This window comes from Panthera tigris, chromosome A2, assembly GCF_018350195.1.
Source record: "Panthera tigris isolate Pti1 chromosome A2, P.tigris_Pti1_mat1.1, whole genome shotgun sequence".
Lineage (NCBI taxonomy): Eukaryota > Metazoa > Chordata > Mammalia > Carnivora > Felidae > Panthera > Panthera tigris.
In genome coordinates this window covers 145,895,500-145,915,039 of record NC_056661.1, presented here as the reverse complement: position 1 = coordinate 145,915,039, position 19,540 = coordinate 145,895,500, and the positions used below count along the sequence as shown (strand labels likewise).

General features: G+C 35.5%; 1 protein-coding gene across 2 annotated transcripts in view; it reads right to left on the bottom strand.

Annotated features, from left to right (window-relative positions):
* MKLN1 (muskelin 1) overlaps positions 1-19,540 on the bottom strand; it is a 214,106-nt gene that overhangs the window by 134,662 nt on the left and 59,904 nt on the right. For both annotated transcript variants that reach the window (XM_007076283.3, XM_042972575.1), the window contains exon 2: positions 1,156-1,225. In XM_007076283.3, coding sequence (XP_007076345.1) covers positions 1,156-1,225 — 70 coding nt within the window. The remainder of the gene's footprint in view (positions 1-1,155; positions 1,226-19,540) is intronic.

Below are 19,540 nucleotides of genomic sequence, written 5' to 3'. Positions count from 1 at the left end.
GGCTCCATGCCTAGTGCAGAGCGCAAAGCAGGGCTCCATCATATGATTGTGAGATCGTGACCTGACCCGAAATCAAGAGTCAGACACTTAGCTGATTGAGCCACCCAAGCGCCCCAATATAGGATATGTATAAACATACACACGTATGATCCTGTGAGAAAATGCTTAACGAAGCATGAAATAACAGTTACTAGAAGTTGGAGAAAAATATAAGACAGGACTCACAAGAAGCTTCAACAGGTTGTGGTTGTTTTGTAAAGACAGTTGATGAACAGATACTTGTTTTATTATTCTTTATACTATATATAAAAACTATGAATATATATTCTTTGGACGTGTATTTTGCAATTAAACATTTAAGCACCAGGTGATCCAAAAGATATGCAGTTAAAAATATATATAAAAGGAAAAATAAGTATAAACATTAGGTTTCCAAAAATTACACTAGAAATTACACTGGAATTTACTTACCCATCTGCTTTCCTATCAGAGCATTAATTTCCTCCAGGATATGGACATATTATATGTTAATGCTTAAAGAATATAACCGAAAGAATGACTTTTTAAATTCATATGACCTCAGACAGCACTTTTCAAGGAAAGAATTTAGTTCATGGTCTTGGTATCATCTAAATATACCACTTTAGTAAAATAACAAACTATATTAAGTTTATTTTCCCTAAAAGGCAGTCATTGAGTCAAAGTCCAATTTACTAACATTTCCTTTAACATTTACAGACCGACTTGAGTTTGAATACAATAGAAGTCACAACGTCGTCTCAGATCAGCACTGAGATCAGTTACTGCTCAAAATAGTAACAGCACCTAAGCCAGTTCTTTTCATTAACGTTTTCCTCAAAAGGTATCAAGAAACTTAATTTTGCATCATTAGTTATCTGGAAAAAACACATATTAGATTTTAAATGCTCCAGGAGACACAAGTAAGCCTATGTTTGATCAAATTCCACACTGCATTTGTCTATGAAATAAAAATTCTTTCAAAACTAAAAAAAAAAAAAAAAAAAAAAACAAAATAAAAATCTACCTCACATTTTCAAAGAGTGAAGAAATTATTAATGGATTCCAGATAATTGATGTTAATTAAATGCCTATTTAAATTTTGACTTCTAAATGGTATCAGGAGCTTCATCTTACCTGGGGAGGATAGTTGCTCTCTGAGGACCACCTTGAAGATTGGTCATTTGGTTTATCCACTAAAATGTTCCTGAAATAAAGAAAATTATAGCAAATAATTAAAATTATAAGTGAATATGGGGGATGTGTGGATGGCTCAGTCAGTTAAGTGTCCGAATCTTGATTTTGGCTCAGGTCACGATCTCATAGTTTATGAGTTTGAGCCCTGTGTCAGGCTCTCAGCTGATAGGACAGAGCCTGCTTGGGATTCACTCTCTCTCCCTCTCTCTCTCTGCCCCTCTCTGCTCGCTCTCTCTCTCTCTCAAAATAACTAAATAAACTTAAAAAAAAAAATTACAAGTGAATATGAATATGCAAAAAGAGGAATAATCTACCAGAGGCTGAAATTACCATAGGTATATAATGTTTGGAGCTTGAACAGAAAGAGAAAATAAAACAGAATAAGGAACAGAAAAGCTCTAGTATATATAAGATTTTGAAAATATGATAAAGGTAGCATTTCAAACAATGGAGAAAAAAGCAAGAAAAAATATACTTCTGCTTCATACCAAGTGACAAAGTGAACAGTACATACATTTAAGGTGAAAAAACAAAATACCTAAGAATAAATAAATTACCATATATACACATCATATATATCACTATATTACACAATTATATTGTTATATGTTATATATATAATACATATATTAACATCATATATGCATATGTATATACATACAATCAATCTTTAGATTAAGAGGTCTTTAAAGTACAGCATCTGAATCAGAACTCTGGGTGAAAAAAAGGAACTGATGTAAGTAACGTTAGAAGATGGTGCCTTCACCTGAAACTATAAGGCTAAAGACAAATGGAACCATATATAAAAACTGTACTTTATTTTATAAAGTTGTTTTCTAAGATATATGGGTTAATTCTGAAATAGTTTACATGTAATGTATACTGGGGTTGAATAAATAAGTAAATGGATGGCAGATAGTGGGAGCCAAGCTTCTCACTTTGGAGTGGAAAGTTACAGAAAAGCAAAGGGAGGATGGTTAGAATGAACCCTGAGGTACTGGATCAGAGCCAGAGACATCAATCACTGTGAACTCATGTTTAGTTTAATATGGACACAGATAAATATAAAAGTAATTATAAATATATATGTGGATGTATGCACACACACCACAGTTTTTCCTAACTCTGTTTATTAAAAGGGACTAGAATTAGTGACACCCCAGTAGCAATGAGCACTCACAGCACCCAGAGCTTGGTTTCTACATAATATACCCCAATAAAAGAAAATAGGGATTCTAGGGGAAATGGCTGGTTCTAGGATTGGAACAGGGTTCAAAAGATAAACCTGGAGCATCCTGTAGCACTCAAAAAAATTAAAAAATAAAGGATGGAGACATATCAAAAAGACACAGAGAAACCAAAATAAAAGAATGAAAGAATGAATGGCCAAAGCTGAAATAATTTAAATAACAAAATAAATAGTGTAGTACTGGATTATAATCAAAGAATATAATAAATATCCATGAGTCCATACTAATATAATCCCACTCTAATCATCCAACAAACTCAAATTGAAGAACATTCAACAAAATATGTAACTAATACTCCTCAAAACCCTAAATATAATGAAAAACAAGGAAAGAATGAAAACTTGTCACAGACCAGAGGCAAGTAAAGAGACATGATAACTAACAGTAATGATAGTTTATTTATTTTTTCTTAGTAATCTCTACAGCCAATGCAGGGTTCGAACTCATGACCCTAAGATCAAGAGTCACATGCTCTTCCAACTGAGCCAGCCAGGTGCTTCAAAAGTAGTAAGTATAAACATAAACATAAATACTTATTTATCTTCAAGGTACAGATTAGGAAACTCAGAGAGATAAACTAATTTGCCTAAATATACAAACACCTAAGTAAGGATTTGAATCCAAGGCCAACTGACTCCAAAGTCAATGCTCTTAATTATTATACTCCACAGCTTGAGAATTATTCCACTTCTTGGAACTTAACCAAAAAAATAATCCAGGGGATATAAATCATCCACATTCATCACAGCACAGTTTATAATAGCAAACTGTAAGCAACCTAACCATGTAACAATAAGGAATTAATTACACAAATTATGACATAACTGTGTTACAGAATACCATGTACTCATGATCTACAGGCTAACTTTAATGTCACTGGAAAATGTTCACTACACAGTAAGTGAAGAGAAAAAGTAGTTTATAGTGTGTGTATATATATATATGACAAATCAAGTATTTAAGTAATAATATTCATACATGGAGAGATAAGTTAAAGAACATATACTGAATTGTGTCACTTTCAGTGATGAGATTACATGGACTTTTCCCGTTTTCTGTACTATTCAAGCTTTCTAAAATTAACACATAGTACTTTCATAATAAAAAAAGGTTTTTTTTAAAAGAATGAATGATAAAACACAAAATGAAGATAACCCTACACAAAAAAAATTGTATTGCAGTTAAAAGTTAAAGCTAAAAAACCAGGATTAAAAAAAAAATCACTGACATGAATGTTATAAAGCATGCAAGAAAACCGAACATAGTAGAACTATAATAAAATGGGACCACAAAAAAATCATTCACGTTAATGAACGACATGAGGGAGTTTAACTAGTCATAACTGAAAGATGAGCAGATGGACCACTAAATGCAAAGTCAAAGAGGCCAAACAGTTGCAATATGTTGTGGTCTTGTGAATTTTGAAATGCCTATTAAATAGTGTTTTGGAGATTCAGCAGTTGGGTATCTGAGGCTAAAACTCAGGGGAAAATACATGTATCTTTAGGGACATCAGTACATCACAGCTAAAATATTTAAAGCCATGATACTGAATGGGATGACCTAAGGCCTGAAATGGAGCTAGAGAAGCCAAAGGACTCATTAAGCTATGGAGGTCCATCATTTTGGGGGTCTAGATGAGAAAGGTCAAGCAAAGGAAACTAAAAAGGGACAAAGGTGAAGAAAACAGAAACTCAGAAAAGTGTGGATGCCAAATGAAAATATTTTAAGTAAAGAAGTGAAAAACTACATAACATGCTGCTGAGAAGATAGGGACTAGGTGTATTCACCCTCATATGCCTCACTCCAAGGCTAAATGCTGCTACATACAAAGTGCTTAATAAATATTTGATAATGATATGAACAGATAAATAAGTAGCACTACAAAGAAAAATTAAAATAGAACCATCAAAGCATAAAATATATTAATCATACTTATTACCTGCAACTTAAAGCTTATACTAAGTCATAATGAATGCTAAATGGGGCAACTGGCTGGCTCCATTGGTGGAGCATGCAGCTCTTGATCTCAGGATTGTGAGTTTGAGCCCCACTTTGGGTGTAGAGAATACTTTAAAATTTTTAAAAATAAATAAATGACAAATAAAATACAAGTCAGAAATAAAGTGAGGTTAGCCTGAGGTGGTTTGGAAAGATGGAGGCTTGAATATATTCCTGATAATCTCCAGTCACAACATTGGGTCAACTACTAAGTACCTCTCCTGCCTGTGCGCAGCAGGTGACAGAGGCCAGAGTAAGAACTTTAAGAACCATAATGAAAGGTTGGCCATAGGAATATCAAAAGACCCATGGACATCTCTCTCCCCAATAGAAAGGCATCAACTGCATGAGCATTTCTGGGACGATCTGCTTGTCTCCCTGGCTCACAAAGAGCTTCAGGAGAGCTAACCGATTGGGTTCCCTTTACCACTAAACTTGAGAATCCTCTTAGCTGAGGATATCCAGATACTGAGAGATGTCTCCTGGTAACCCACAGAGAACTAACAACATACAAAAAGACTGCTGGTCTACCCGCTATCTGAGGTATGAGAAGCTTTACCCAAAGAGCACACAACACAAGAAAGCTTGCATAGAAAGCTTGCATAGAAGAATAAATGCAAAAAGAGAGCCAAGAAATCTTTTAAGAAAGAATAGTGAGAGGAAGTCATGTTATAAGCTTTTAAAAACACTTCAAATCCCTAGAATTAAAAACAGTAGGGAATGGTATAGAAACAGACTTATCTCAGAGAAACAAAAACCCAGAAATTGAGCCCTGTGTATAATAGAATTTAATATTTGATAAAGGCGGTATTTTATTTCATTGGGAAATGGTAGTTCATAGTTAAATGATGCTTACGCAACTGATGGGAGAAAATAAGTTAACTCCTAACTAATACAAAATTGATGTCAGTTAACAATTTTAACATACATACATACATATACAAAAATCTTAGGAAAAGTACTTAGGGGCCAATATATGCAACCAAAAGTGTTAGATCTTTTTGCCAAGAAACCAGGAGGTGTGAAAAAAAATAACTATTTGATTATGAAAAAAACTTTTAAAACACCATAAAGAAAACCCAGAAACAAACAATAGAAAAAAATGTTTGCAACTCATAGGAGTAATAAGGTATTTATATCTAAAATATGAAAAATATTATTTCACATTGATAAGACAAACACAAAGGAAAAGCAGAATAAATGATACTAAAATCATTAAAATAATCAATAAACAGCAACAAAAATTAACATAAGATATTTTTTTTCATCCATCGAATTGATTAAATTAGATCCCTACTATCAGGAAATCAGGTAGAAAAAGGTAGACATGTCCATTACCCCAGGCTTTATGGAAAGTTAATATGCAACATCTATTAAAACTTTCAATGTTCATATTCTTTTCCTTAGCACTCTCATTTCAGAATCTATCCCATAAAAATAAAATCATCAGTACATAAGGACATATGTATACAGACTTGTATATATGAGTCTGTTTAATGCAGCATTTTTACAGTATCAGAGAAAATAAATTATAGAACATATAAACCATGGAACATTATACGTTATACCAGAGAAAATAAATTACAGGACATACAAACCATAGAATATTAAAGAATATTTCAGGAGTGCCTGGGTGGCTCAGTCGGTTAAGCATCCAACATCAGCTCAGGGCATGATCTCACAGTTCACGGGTTCAAGCCCCCTGGGGCTCTGTGCTGACCTGGAGCCTGCTTCAGATTCTGTGTCTCCCTCTCTCTGTCCCTCCCTCACTCACACTCTCTCTCTCCCTCTCTCAAAAATAAATAAACATTAAAAAAAATTTTTTTAAGAATATTTCAGTTCTATGTCAGCTAAGTGGGGAGAAATTTCTGCAATGTAAGATACAAAGAAGCATGTATGATTCTATCATTGTTAACAAAAACCTATTAGTTATATATTTGTATACAATTCAATGAACAAGCATGATATGACATAAATTTGTATCAAGTTATATAAAGCAAGCACAGATACAATAAGCCTAAAATGGAACATAAGTACTATTAAGGGATTTTAACATTATTTATATAAACAGTAAAAATCATTACTGTAAAAATATGACAGTTGAGATCTTGACAAACTTTCCGTATTTCTGGCAAACTCAGATAACTGGTAAGATCAGATAATCAAGTCGGGGTCAATCTTTCTTTCTTATTAAAGACATAGGAGATGCAGAAGCAAATACTAAGGGCTTGTTGGCTCTTAAAATTTTTAAGTGACAGGTTATCTCCCAAAGCTTAAAGTCAACTGTAGATTGTTTTTAATTCTCCCTCCCGAATGTTCCTTTCCTCAATCCATTTCCGCTCTCCTGCAAAGCAAATTAGAAAGGAGATCAAGGCGGTAGCTATTAACATCAGTCCTTCACCAACAGTAACAGAGGCACTTATGGAAGCATTCTATAAAACATGTTCATTTAATTATCCTTCCTGGTGTACTTCCTAAAGACCTTTTGAAATCCACCACTACTACTGGCATAATATAATAGTTTTTCCTTCTTTTAATTCTGAGGAATGAGCAAGAGACATTAACCTCTAATGCTAAACATGTCAATCACAATAGCAGTTTACAACCTCCGGTTTCTAAAAGGAGAAATACCCCATCTACAGCCTCTACTGAAGGAGCAATCCTAGACAGTGATGTTTTATACCTGTGACTTTCTCTAACAATTATCTAAAGGACAGTTACTCTAGACTGGCAAATGACCAATGATGAAAAAGCATAAGACAAAAAAAAAAAAAAAAAGTAGAAGTAAACAGAACCATTGAAACAGCAAAAAGATATACAGAATAAGAATAAAGGAACAGAAAAAGAACAGAAAGGAGAAGCCAGTCAGTAGTGAGATAAGAATACAGCAGACAGGGACGAATGGGTGGCTCAGTCAGTTAAGTGTCTGACTTCAGCTCAGGTCATGATCTCATGGTTCGTGAGTTCGAGCCCCTCGTCGGGCTCTGTGCTGACAGCTCAGAGCCTGGAGCCTGCTTTGGATTCTGTGTTCCCTGTCTCTCTGCCCCTCCCCTGCTAGCGCTCTGTCTCTCTCCCAAAACTGAATAAACGTTAAAAAAAAAAAAAGACTGCAGCAGACCAAAAAAAAAATTGTTTTACTATTGTCTGAAAAAATAAATGACAAGCAAAGAAAAAAGTTATAGAAAACACAATTCAGTATAGAAACTATAGGATTCAAATAATAATGATTAATATAGTAAGGTTAAGTATTTGCCATTCTAAAACATACTTGGGGTTCCTGGGTGGCTCAGTCAATTAAGCCTCTGACTTCGGTTCAGGTCATGATCTCTTGGTTCTAATGAGTTCCAGCCCCGCATTGGCCTGTGTGCTGAAAGCTCAGAGTCTGGACCCTGCTTCGGATTCTGTGTCTCCCTCTCTCTCTGCGCCACCCCCCCACCTCCACCCCCGGCTGCTTGTGCTCACGCTCACTAGCTCTCTCAAAAAATAAAATAAAATACACTTAAAATACAAAATGCAAATAATAACCGAAAACTGGTCAAGAGGAACTGATAAGGAAGATGGGCTGAGGACTAAAACGACTTTCCATGTTCACCAGGGTTTCTAAAACATACATTTTAATTTAATTTTACTTATTTGTTTAAATGTTTATTCATTTATTTTGAGAAAGAAAGAGAGCAGGAGAGAGGGAGGGGCAGTGAGGAGAGGGAGGGGCAGTGAGGAGAGGGAGGGGCAGAGAGAGAGGGAGAGAGAATCCTAAGCAGGCTCTGTGCTGTCAGCGCAGAGCCAACACGGGGCTCAAACTCACGAACTGTGAGATACGACCTGAGCTGAAATCAAAAGGCAGATGCTTAACCAACGGAGCCACCCAGGCGCCCCAAAGTACATTTTAAAATTAAAATGTAATTTTTCATTCCTACCAATGCAGAATGAAAACTGAGGGCAATAAAAATGAGCCACATTAAGCCTTCAGACACAGAATACAAAGACAAAGCTGTGAGTAATTAAATTCTTCAATAAGGACTATAAAATTTATAGTGAAACACATGGGCAAGTGAAATATGTAATACAGTTTAACTTTTTCCAAGTTATGTCTCTATTTTGCATATTTTAAAATGTACTAAATATACACTATCAATTAAACATCAGAAACAAACTTAAAATTCATCATGAGAAGACAATTTATTGGACATTTTGAGTTCAAATCAGCAAATTAAAAACCTTTTTTTGATTAAACATGCTCAAACCATAAGCCTACCCAGCAATACCTTTTAAATTACTGCTCTTAAGAATACTTTAAATATAAAAAGCAGCACTTGGGCAAAAAAAATGGAGCATTTAACATTTTTTTTCTGCTAATGGATGCTCAGAATACTTATTGGTAAATCCAGTCAATTTTAAATTCAGAGTTTTAGATACTCAAATACTTTGATGTGAAGAAGTCAGTCCAGAAGAGTATTTAAGGATTCAAGTCTGGAATATTTTCCTTTTAGTAGCTTAAAAACACCATACTAAAACCTGTGCCCTTTTTTGTTGAATGATGATTTAAACTTTGACTGGGAATCAAAAGATTACAGAGGTGGCCACTAATTGGTTGGGTGACCTTGAGCACATCACATCATCTCTCAGGGTTTTAATTCCTTTATCTGAAGTACAAAGAGAAAGGCTGAATTCCTTGGTCTTAAGTTTCTTCCAGCTTTAATCAGAGTGGCAGCATTGCACAATTCTGCAAAACACCACTCACGAAGCCATGCTAACATTCTACAATTCTGTGAAAAGCCTTTTACATCCTTGCTCTAAGTATCATGTATAATCCTCTTCCTACATAGCAGTCAATAACAACAGACAACCCAGTGATTAAATAGTTTCCATTATGTGTGAACACTGCTGGGGTACCAGCATAACGGTACAAGAATGGGTACCTGTGGCCAAAAAGGTACCCGTGTATTTTTTTTTAATTATGTTATTATGTATTTAAAAAACATTTTTTTTTAATGTTTGTTTATTTTTGAGAGAGAGAGAGACAGAGAGAAAGCAAGTAAGGTAGGAGCAGAGAGAGAGGGAGACAGAATCTGTCTGGAGCAGGCTCCAGGCTCAGCACAGAGCCCTACGCAGGGCTTGAACTCACAAACAGCAAGATCGTGACCTGAGCAGAAGTTGGGCGCTTAACCGACTGAGCCACCCAGGAGCCCTATTATATCTATCTTTTAATAAACAGTAAATAGAAATAACATAAAACTTAGAAAAAAATTATACAATAAAAAGTAATTCAAATTTTAAAAACAGAAATCAACTTAAATCAATTTTGAATATCCACAGCTATAGACAGTTAAAGAGTATACTATAAAAATAATAGCTTCTCCAAAAATTACTTATACTTGTACATATCACAGAGGTTTAGACTCCTTTCCAAATACTTCCCAATTTTCACACAGAAGCATGGTAGGGAGGGGGCCTATTATAAGCTGAAGTTACTTAATTCAACAAATATTTACTGAGTCCTATATGCCAGACGTTGCATTGGGCTCCAGGAATATAGTGGTATATAAGACAGGATCCCCACTTGTTTCTAAAAATTATTTTCGACTTTATTTATTTATTTTGAGAGAGAGCACAGGAACAAGCAAGGGAGGAGCAGACAGAGAGGGAGAGAGAGAATCCCAAGCAGGCTCTGCACTGTCATCACAGAGCCCAATGTGGGGCTCAAACTCACAAGTCACGAGATCATAACCTGAGCCAAAACCAAGAATCAGATGCTTAATCAACTGAGCCACCCAGGTGCAGACAGGATTCCCACTTGTGATACCAGTGTTCAAATGAGAAGCAATAGAAAACAAGTAGAGTTGTGAACAAGATAATTATAGACTATAAAAAGTGTTATAAAAGAAACAATGGGGTGCCTGGGTGGTTCAGTCTGTTAAGTGCTTTTCTTTTCAGCTCAGGTAATGATCTCACCGTTTGTGAGTTGGAGCCTGGTTTGTGAGTTTGAGGCCCGAGTCAGGCTCTGGGCTCTAAGCTGTCAATGCAGAGCCTGCTTGGGATTCTCTCCCCTCTATCTCTGCCCCTCCCCCACTCTCACCCAGAGGAAGTCTCCCTCCCTCTCTCTCTCTTGCTCTCAAAATAAATAAACATTAAAAAAAATTTTTTTTTTTTAAGAAACAAACAAGGAATTGAGATACCGCAGGGGAGTTCATTTAAACCCTCTGAAAAAATGCTAACTATTCTAATTTAAAGGAGCCACCCAAAAATGAAAGTAAAATCAATTCTTTACAAAGCAATCAACAAGTTTAAAATTCTAGCAATAGGAAATAATCTGGCGAGGGAAATTTGAGAACTGAATAAAGTCAGATAATGTTCTCACAGGCTCTAAGATGAGGTAAATGCAAAGAAGGTAGGAAATCTCTAAGGGGCTGAGAACATTAAAAAAAAAATGGTGATTCTAGACCCTCAGAGGATTTCAGAACTATCCCACAAACATGCTCTTACTTGTAGAAGAACAGAGACTCACTCTGTGAAAAGAAACTGTGAGGAACAGAAAATAAATTAAACAAAGAATAAAGAATGTCAACTCCAGGAAAGATCAGAGTCATATTCTACGTGGGCAGAGATCTAAGTCACACAGACTTAAAAAAGCACAACAGCAAAATACATTTAAAGGTGACTCTTCAGAAAGCAAAATACCCAGAAAACATAGTTATAAAGGTAAAAAACAAACAAACAAAAAACAAAAAACCTCAGTACATCTCAAAAGTCCAAAAATTTTTTTAATGTTTTTTATTTTTGAGAGAGAGAGAGAGAAAGAGAGAACACCGAGCAGGGAAGGGGCAGAGAGAGAGGGAGACACATAATCTGAAGCAGGCTCCAGGATCTGAGCTGTCAGCACAGAGCCCAACGTGGGGGTCGAACTCCAATTTTTAAAATACTTCACAAAGCTCAAAAACCACATCTCTTCTGCCTACAGAAGTTCTTCTAAAACTAATGGAAAACCAAACTTACTTAAACGCTAAAAACTAAAAAGCCTACAATAAGATATTTTAGGGAAAATATTAAACGTGAAACAAATACTACTCTAACAGATAATAAAAACACATGAGAAATACGCAGCCACCAAAAAGATAAATGTCACTAATTATTACTTCAACATGACCTTGTTACAGAAACTGGTCTGGATCACCCAGCAGAAGAACCCAGTGGCACTCAGAGATCTTGGAAGGCAGGAGGTTTATTTTACACTGGTGGGCTCAGAGGAGATCAATCTCCAGAGGTCTGAGCCCAGAGCATCAACAGAGGGGACAATTTATAGTCTGTTACTTCTCCATTCCTCATTAGTAGTAATTTGGTGCCAGGGGCAGCGGGGTGGGAAGAAGAACCCGGAAGGGGAGTCTTCAGGCAGGGACTGAAATTCCCCTACCAGTCCTGTCAGCCATCTTATACCAGATTTTTCCCTATCAACCTAACACAAATTTTAAAAATTTATATTTAAAAAGTTATAGTTTAATATGAAGCAGTAAGTCAAAATTACAACAGGTCAGAAATATTATGACTAGACAACAGGGAAGTATTAAGACTCACCAATAAAAATGCAAAACCAGTAGAAAGAAGGAAATGATAAAATTAGAGAAGAAATAAAATAGAAACAAACACAATAAAAAAGATCAATGAAACCAGGAGCTCATTCTTTGAAAAGGTCAACAAAATTCATAAACCTCTAGCCAGAGTCACCCAAAACAAACAAACAAACAAACAAACAAACAAACAAACGAGGGAGAAAGAGAAAGGACTCAAACAAAATCAGAAATGAAAGAGGAAAAATAACAATTGACACTACAGAGATACAAAGGACTATAAGGGAATGTTATGAAACAGTGTATGCCAACAAACTGGACAATTTATAGGAAATGGATAAATTCCTACATATAACCTCCCAAAACTGAATCAGAAAGAAATAGAAACTTTGAACATTACCAGCAATGAAATTGTATCAGTAATCAACAAACTACCAACGAACAAAAGTCCAGGACCAGATGACTTCACAAATGAATTCTACCAAACATTTTAAGAAGAGTTAATACCTATTCTTCTCAAACTACTCTAAAAGATAGAAGAGGAAAGAAAACTTCCAAATTCATTCTATGAGGCCTGCATTACCCTGTTATCAAAACCAGACAGACACCACAGGGGCGCCTGGGTGGCTCAGTCGGTTGAGCATCTGACTTTGGCTCAGGTCTCAATCTCGCGTTTGTGGGCTTGAGCCCTGATCAGGCTCTGTGCTGACAGCTCAGAGCCTGGAGCCTGCTTCGGATTCTGTGCCTCCCTCTCTCTCTGTTCCTCCCCCGTTTGCACGCTCGCTCTCTCTCTCTCTTTCACTCTCTCTCAAAAAATAAAATAAAATGTTAAAAAAATTAAAAAAAAAAAAAGACACCACAAAAAAAGAGAACTACAGGCCAATACCTCTGATAAACATAGATGCAAAAATCCTCAACAATATATTAGCAGACTGAACCTAACAATACATTAAAAAAAATCATTCACCATGTTTGAGTGGGATTTATTCCCAGGATACAAGGGTGGTTCATTGTTCGTAAATCAATCAATGTGATATATCACATCAATAAGAAAAAGGATAAAAACCATATGATCATTTCAATAGACACAGAAAAAGCATGTAACAAGGTACAACAACCATTTATGATAAAAACCCTCAACAAAGTAGGTGTAAAGGCAACATACCTCCACATAATAAAGACCATATATGAAAAATCCACAGCCAATGTCATACTCAGTGGGGAAAAACTGAGAGTTTTCCCAAGATGAGGAACAAGACAAGGATCCCCACTCTCTCTACTTATATTCAACATAGTAATGGAAGTCCTAGCCACAGCAATCAGACAAGATAAAGGAATAAAAGGAAGGAAACTGATGAGGAAAAAGTAAAACTTTCCCTATTTACAGATGACACGATACTCTATATAGAAAAGATTCCACCAAAACACTACTAGAACTGATAATGAGGTCGCAGGACACAAAATCAATTTACAGAAATCCATTGCATTTCTATACACTAATAGTAAAGCAGTAGAAAGAGAAATTAAGAAAACAATTCATTTACAATTGCACCGAAAATACAGGTGGAAATACCTAAGAATAAACTTAACCAAGGAAATAAAAGACCTGTATTCTGAAAACTATAAAACACTGATCAAAGAAATTGAAGACAACCCAAATGCAAAAATATTCCATGCTCATGAATTGCAAGAATATTGTTAAATGTCCATACTGTCCATAGCAATCTACAGATTTAATGCAATCCCTATCAAGATACCAACAATATTTTCACAGAACTAGTACACATAATCTGAAAATTTGTCTGGAACTGCAAAAGACTCCAAATAGCAAAAACAATCTTAAAGTAGTAAAATAAAGCTGGAGGTATCACAATTCCAGATTCCAAGCTATACTACAAAGCTATAGTAATCAAAACAGTATGGTAGTGGCACAAAAATAGACACACAGATCAAGAGAATAGAAATCCCAGGAACAAACTCATGATTATATCGTCAGTTAATCTTCAACATAGAGGCAAGAGTATGCAATACGAAAAAAGTCTCTTCAACAAATGGTGCTGGAAAAACTGGACAGCTACATGCAAAAGAATGAAACTGAACCACTTTCTTACAATCATGCACAAAAATAAACTCAAAATGGATTAAAGACCTAAATGTGAAACCTGAAACCATAAAAATCCTTGAAGAAAGCACAGGCAGTAATTTCTCTGACACTGGCCATAGCAATATCTATCTAGGTATATCTATCCTGGGCCAAGGGAAAGAAAAGCAAAAATAAAGTATTAGGACTACAGCAAAATAAAAATCTTCTGTACAGCAAAGGAAACATCCAACAAAACTAAAAGACAACCTGCTGAATATGAGAAGATATTTGCAAATGACACAACCAATGAAAGGTTAGTATCCAAAATATAGAAAGAACAGATACAACTCAACATCCAAAAAGCAAATAATCCAATTTAAATGGGCAGAAGACATGAACAGACATTTCTTCAAAGACATCCAGATGGCCAACAGACATATGAAAAGATGCTAAAAAATCACTCATCATCAGGGAAATGCAAATCAAAACTACAATGAGATATCACCTCACACCTGTCAGAATGGCTAAAATCAAAAACACAAGAAACAACAAGTGTTGGGGCACCTCGGTGGCTCAGTCCGTTAAGCATCCAACTCTTGGTTTCAGCTCGGGTCATGGTCTCATTGTTCATGAGTTCAAGCCCCACACTGGGCTCTGTGCTGACAGTGCAGAGCTTGCTTGGGATTCTCTCTCCCCATCTCTCTGCCCCTCCCCCACTCACTCTCTGTATCTCTCTCTCTCTCTCTCTCTCTCTCTCTCTCAATAAATAAATAAACTTAAAATTTTTTCAAAAGAAAAGAAACAATAATTGCTGGCAAAGAAATGGAGAAATAGAGACCCTTGTGCACTGTTGGTAGAAATGCAAACTGATGCAGCCACTGTGGAAAACAGTACGGAGGTTCCTCAAAAAATTCAAAACAGACCTACCCTACAATCCAGTAATCACACTGCTGGGTATTCACCAAAAGATTATGAAAACACTAATTCAAAGGGATACCTGCAACTCCTATGTTTACTGAAGCATTATTTACAATAGCCAAATTATGGAAGCAGCTCAAATGTCCATCAACAGGCGAATGGGTATAGAACATGTGGTAACACACAATCACAAAATTTAGTAACTATGTCAATATAAATAAGTAATTAAATATACAAAAAAATTAAAGTGAAAAAGGAACAGGTAGCAAAATACAAATATTAAAAATAAAGTTGCTGGGGCACCTGGCTGGCTCAGTCCATGGAGCATGTGACTCTTGATCTCTGGGTTGTGGGTTTGAGCTCTGCATTAGGTGCAGAGATTACTTAGAAACAAAATCTTTAAAAAAAAAAAAAAAAGAAAGAAAAGAAAAAGGGCAGGTAAGCAGAGACTCTTTTAAGAGTTACATGGCTACTTTGCGCAAGTCTATGGAGACAAATTTGAAAACTCAGATGAAATGTATAACTCTCAATGGGGGGAAAATGTACCTCCTGACTCCAGTAGACATAGAAAGTTAAAAGAGAATTTCCATATAAGAAAGAGTTGCCAGAATTCAACCATCAAACAACATCAAGTAGAGATGGTTCCAGTAAGGAAATCTATCAAAACATTTAAAAAGGATAGACCTAATATAACCGAAACTATTGAAGAAAACAGTAAAAAGATAAAAGCATGTTTTAAAGAAGTTAGTATAAACACTGATATCAAATCTGATAAAGACTATTAACTCAAAAAAAAAAAAAGAATACTAACAGAAACACACAGAAAATTACAATCAACTTCAGTTATATTCATTCAAAAAATCTCTTATGAAAATCCTATAAAAAGTGATAGAAAATAAAAAACTACAGCATTAAAAATCTAAACCTAGTACGTTATTCCAAAACTGCAAGCGTGTTTCATTCTTAGGTCCTCCATTGATACAATGCCATAATAAGAGATCTATAGAGAAAGATTATTCTGTCATTTCAATAGATGCCTCAAAAAAGCACTTGACAAGTTCAACACTTAATTATGACAAAAGCACTCAAACTTAAAAAATGATGGCTCCATCTTTAACTTGATTCTATATACATATAAAACATATAACCAAAGCCAGCACCTTAAACAACAGTTAAACACTAGAAGTATTTCTGCCAAAATCAAGGACAAAGATGCCCATTATCACTATTAACCTTATAATGAAGGTATTAGCCAATGTAATTTTAATAGGGAAAGCAAAGGGATTTCCAGATTCAGCTCCAAAATGTAAGAGCTAGTAAAAGTTGTCTATCATTCACATCTAGACAACACAAAAGCTGAACTAAAAATCAAAGATGTTTCTTAGGTCCTTCAAAGCGCTGAGGTTACTGAGGAAACCATGACCCTGTAATCTGGACAGATAGGTAAAGACAGAATCACAGCTGAGATCACTTTACCCAGAGCAAAAGCCACTGCAGACAGTAATTAACAAGAATAATTAAAATGTTATTTTGACAAATCTTGGGAGACTGAATATGGACTACCTTGAGCGTCAGAAACTCGTGGAGGCAGTCTTAGGGATCCCCACACTTTTGCAGTTTTTACTTCCAGTAAAAGAAGACAAAAAAACCCCGCCCGGAACAAGGTAGAAAAAAGCAACTATTTTTTAAATACTCCAATTCTTTAAATACTCTCCATTCTTCATAATGAAAGCCGGCCTTCTAAAGGCAACTACATTACCATAGCCTTACATGCCATGGGGAAGAGCAGTTAGACAACCCTAGCCCTGTAAAGCCTTCCTTTCTCACATAAGGGATGGGGCGGGGGGGCGGGCACGAGGCTAAATAAATAACATTTTGGAAATAAGAGTCCAGGGATTTAGTCCCAGTTAAATAAGTTAAAAATCTATTATTAAAGTGAGATATAGTAAGATTAGAAAATTCTTCCCTAACCTCACAGCTAACCACCACAACAGAAGTAATGTATAACAGCAGTATATTACAAGTGAAAGAGCTACAGGGCACAATCCTATTTTTCTTAGAGCACTCAAAAAATGAAACAAAACAACAAAAAAGGGGGGAGGGGAGGACAAGGACAGTAAAAGAAAATGATGCTTCTGGCACCTAAGGTTACATTAAACATAAAATAGCCCAACTTCTAACCTGAAGAACACAAAACCTCAAACTAAAAAGCCTAATTCCCTCAGTTCCCATTACCCAATACATCCTAGCTGGCTGCCAACAAAAAACTCAAAAGTATGCAATGCAGAAAGGCAAGAAAAAAAAAAAAAAAAACAGTCTTAAGAGACAAAACAAGACCAGAATCAGATTCAAACATGACACAGAGTTTGGAATTACTGAAAAGGGAACTTAAAAGAACTATGATTAAAAATAAATAAATGAGCTACAATGAATACCTTAAGGGCATTAATGGAAAAAGTAGGGGCACCTGGGTGGCTCAATAGGTTGAGTGTCCAACTTCCGTTCAAGTCATGATCTCACAGTTCCTGAGTTGGAGGCCCATGTTGGGCTTTGCATTAATAGGGCAGAGCCTGCTTTGGATTCTCTGTCTCCCTCTCTCTGCCCCTCCCCCACTCACACTCTCATTCTCTCCCAAAAATAAACATAAAAAACAAACTTCTGGGGTGCCTGGGTGGCTCAGTCGGTTAAGCATCTGACTTCGGCTCAGGTCATGATCTCGCGGTCTGTGGGTTCCAGCCCCGCGTCGGGCTCTGTGCTGACAGCTCAGAGCCTGGAGCCTGTTTCGGATTCTGTGTCTCCCTCTTCCTCTGACCCTCCCCTGTTCATGCTCTCTCTCTCTCTGTCTCAAAAATAAATAAATGTTAAAAAAAAATTTTTTTAAAACAAACTTCTTTTAAAAAAGCAGACAACATAAGCAAGATAGATGGTTAATATACCAAGAAAAGAATCAGTGAGCTTGAAGATACAGTCAGCAAAAAGTTCCCAACTGAAAGAGCAAGAAATTTTTTAAAGGAAAAGAATATCAAACAACTGTGAGAAAATTACAAAAGCTATAACATATATGTTTAAATGCAATAGTGGAAGGAGAAGAAAGACAGTAAAGAAAAAATATCTCAAGTAATTATAACTGGAAATTTTCCAAAATTAATGACAAACACCAAACCACGTATCCATGAAGCTCAGAGAAAACCAAGCAGGATACATACAAAAAAAAACAAAAACAAACAAACAAACAAAAAAAAAAAAAAACAGAAGCAAAAAAGAAAGAAAAAAAGGGAAAAAAGAAAAAAAGAGAAAAACAAACAAAACCCAAAAAACTACATGCATTCAAACTGCCATAAAACAAAGAAAAAGAAAAAATCCTCTCGAATGAAGGCAGTGGGAAAAACTCCTTATCTATCCAAGAACAAGGATAATTACTTTGAACTTCTCATCAAAAACCATACAATCAAGAAAAGAGTAGAATGAAATGCTTCTAAGCACTGAAAGATTAAAACCACCAACCCAAAATTCTATATCCAGAAAAACTGTCCTTTACAAGTGAGGGAAAAATAAACACTTTCTAAAACAAAATCTGAGGAAATCTGTCACCAGTAGATCTGCCTTGCATAAAAGTGAAAAGAAGTTCTCTGAAGTAAAATGATACAGATCAGAATCATAGATATAAATAAAGAGGGCCCGAGAATGATTAAATGAAGATAAAGTAAAAACTTCTACTTTTTATTCTTAACTGAGCTAATAAACTGTTCGAAGTAATAATGACAACAATGCATTTGGGTGATTTAGCATATGGAAAAAAAATTAATGAGAACAATGTTATAAGGGATGAGAGGGAGGAACTGAAAATACTGTTATAAAATACCTAAACTACCTGTGAAACAGTATACTGACATTTAAAGCTAGACTTAATTAGTTGCAAATGTGTATTGCAAATTCTGGGACAACCACTAAAAACATATTTAAAAAAGTATAACTGACATGCTCAGAGAAGATGAAATCACACTGAATATTCATTTCAAATCAGAGAAAGCAGAAAAACAGGAGAAATTAAGAAAACCAAACACGTGCAATAAGTATAAAACAGACACAAATATGGTAGATATCAATCTAACTGTATCAATAATTGATTAAATATAAATGGTCTAGGGGCACCTGGGTGGCTCAGTGGGTTGAGTGTCCGACTCTTGATTTCGGCTCAAGTAATGATCTCACGGTCATGGGATTGAGCCCTGCATCGGGCTCTGAGCTGACAGCACAAAGCCTGCTTAAGATTCTCTCTTTTTTTCTCTCTCAGCTCCTCCCCTGCTCTCTCAAAAATAAATAAATAAGCACTAAATAAATAAATAAATAAGGCCTAAATCAATTGTAAGACATAGACTGTCAATAGTGTTAAAAAGAAAAACAAGATTCAAATATATTGTTTACAAGAAATCCACCATAAATCTAAGGATACACAGATGAAAAGTAAAGAAATAGAGAAAGATATACCATGCTTAGGAAAGAAACCTGGA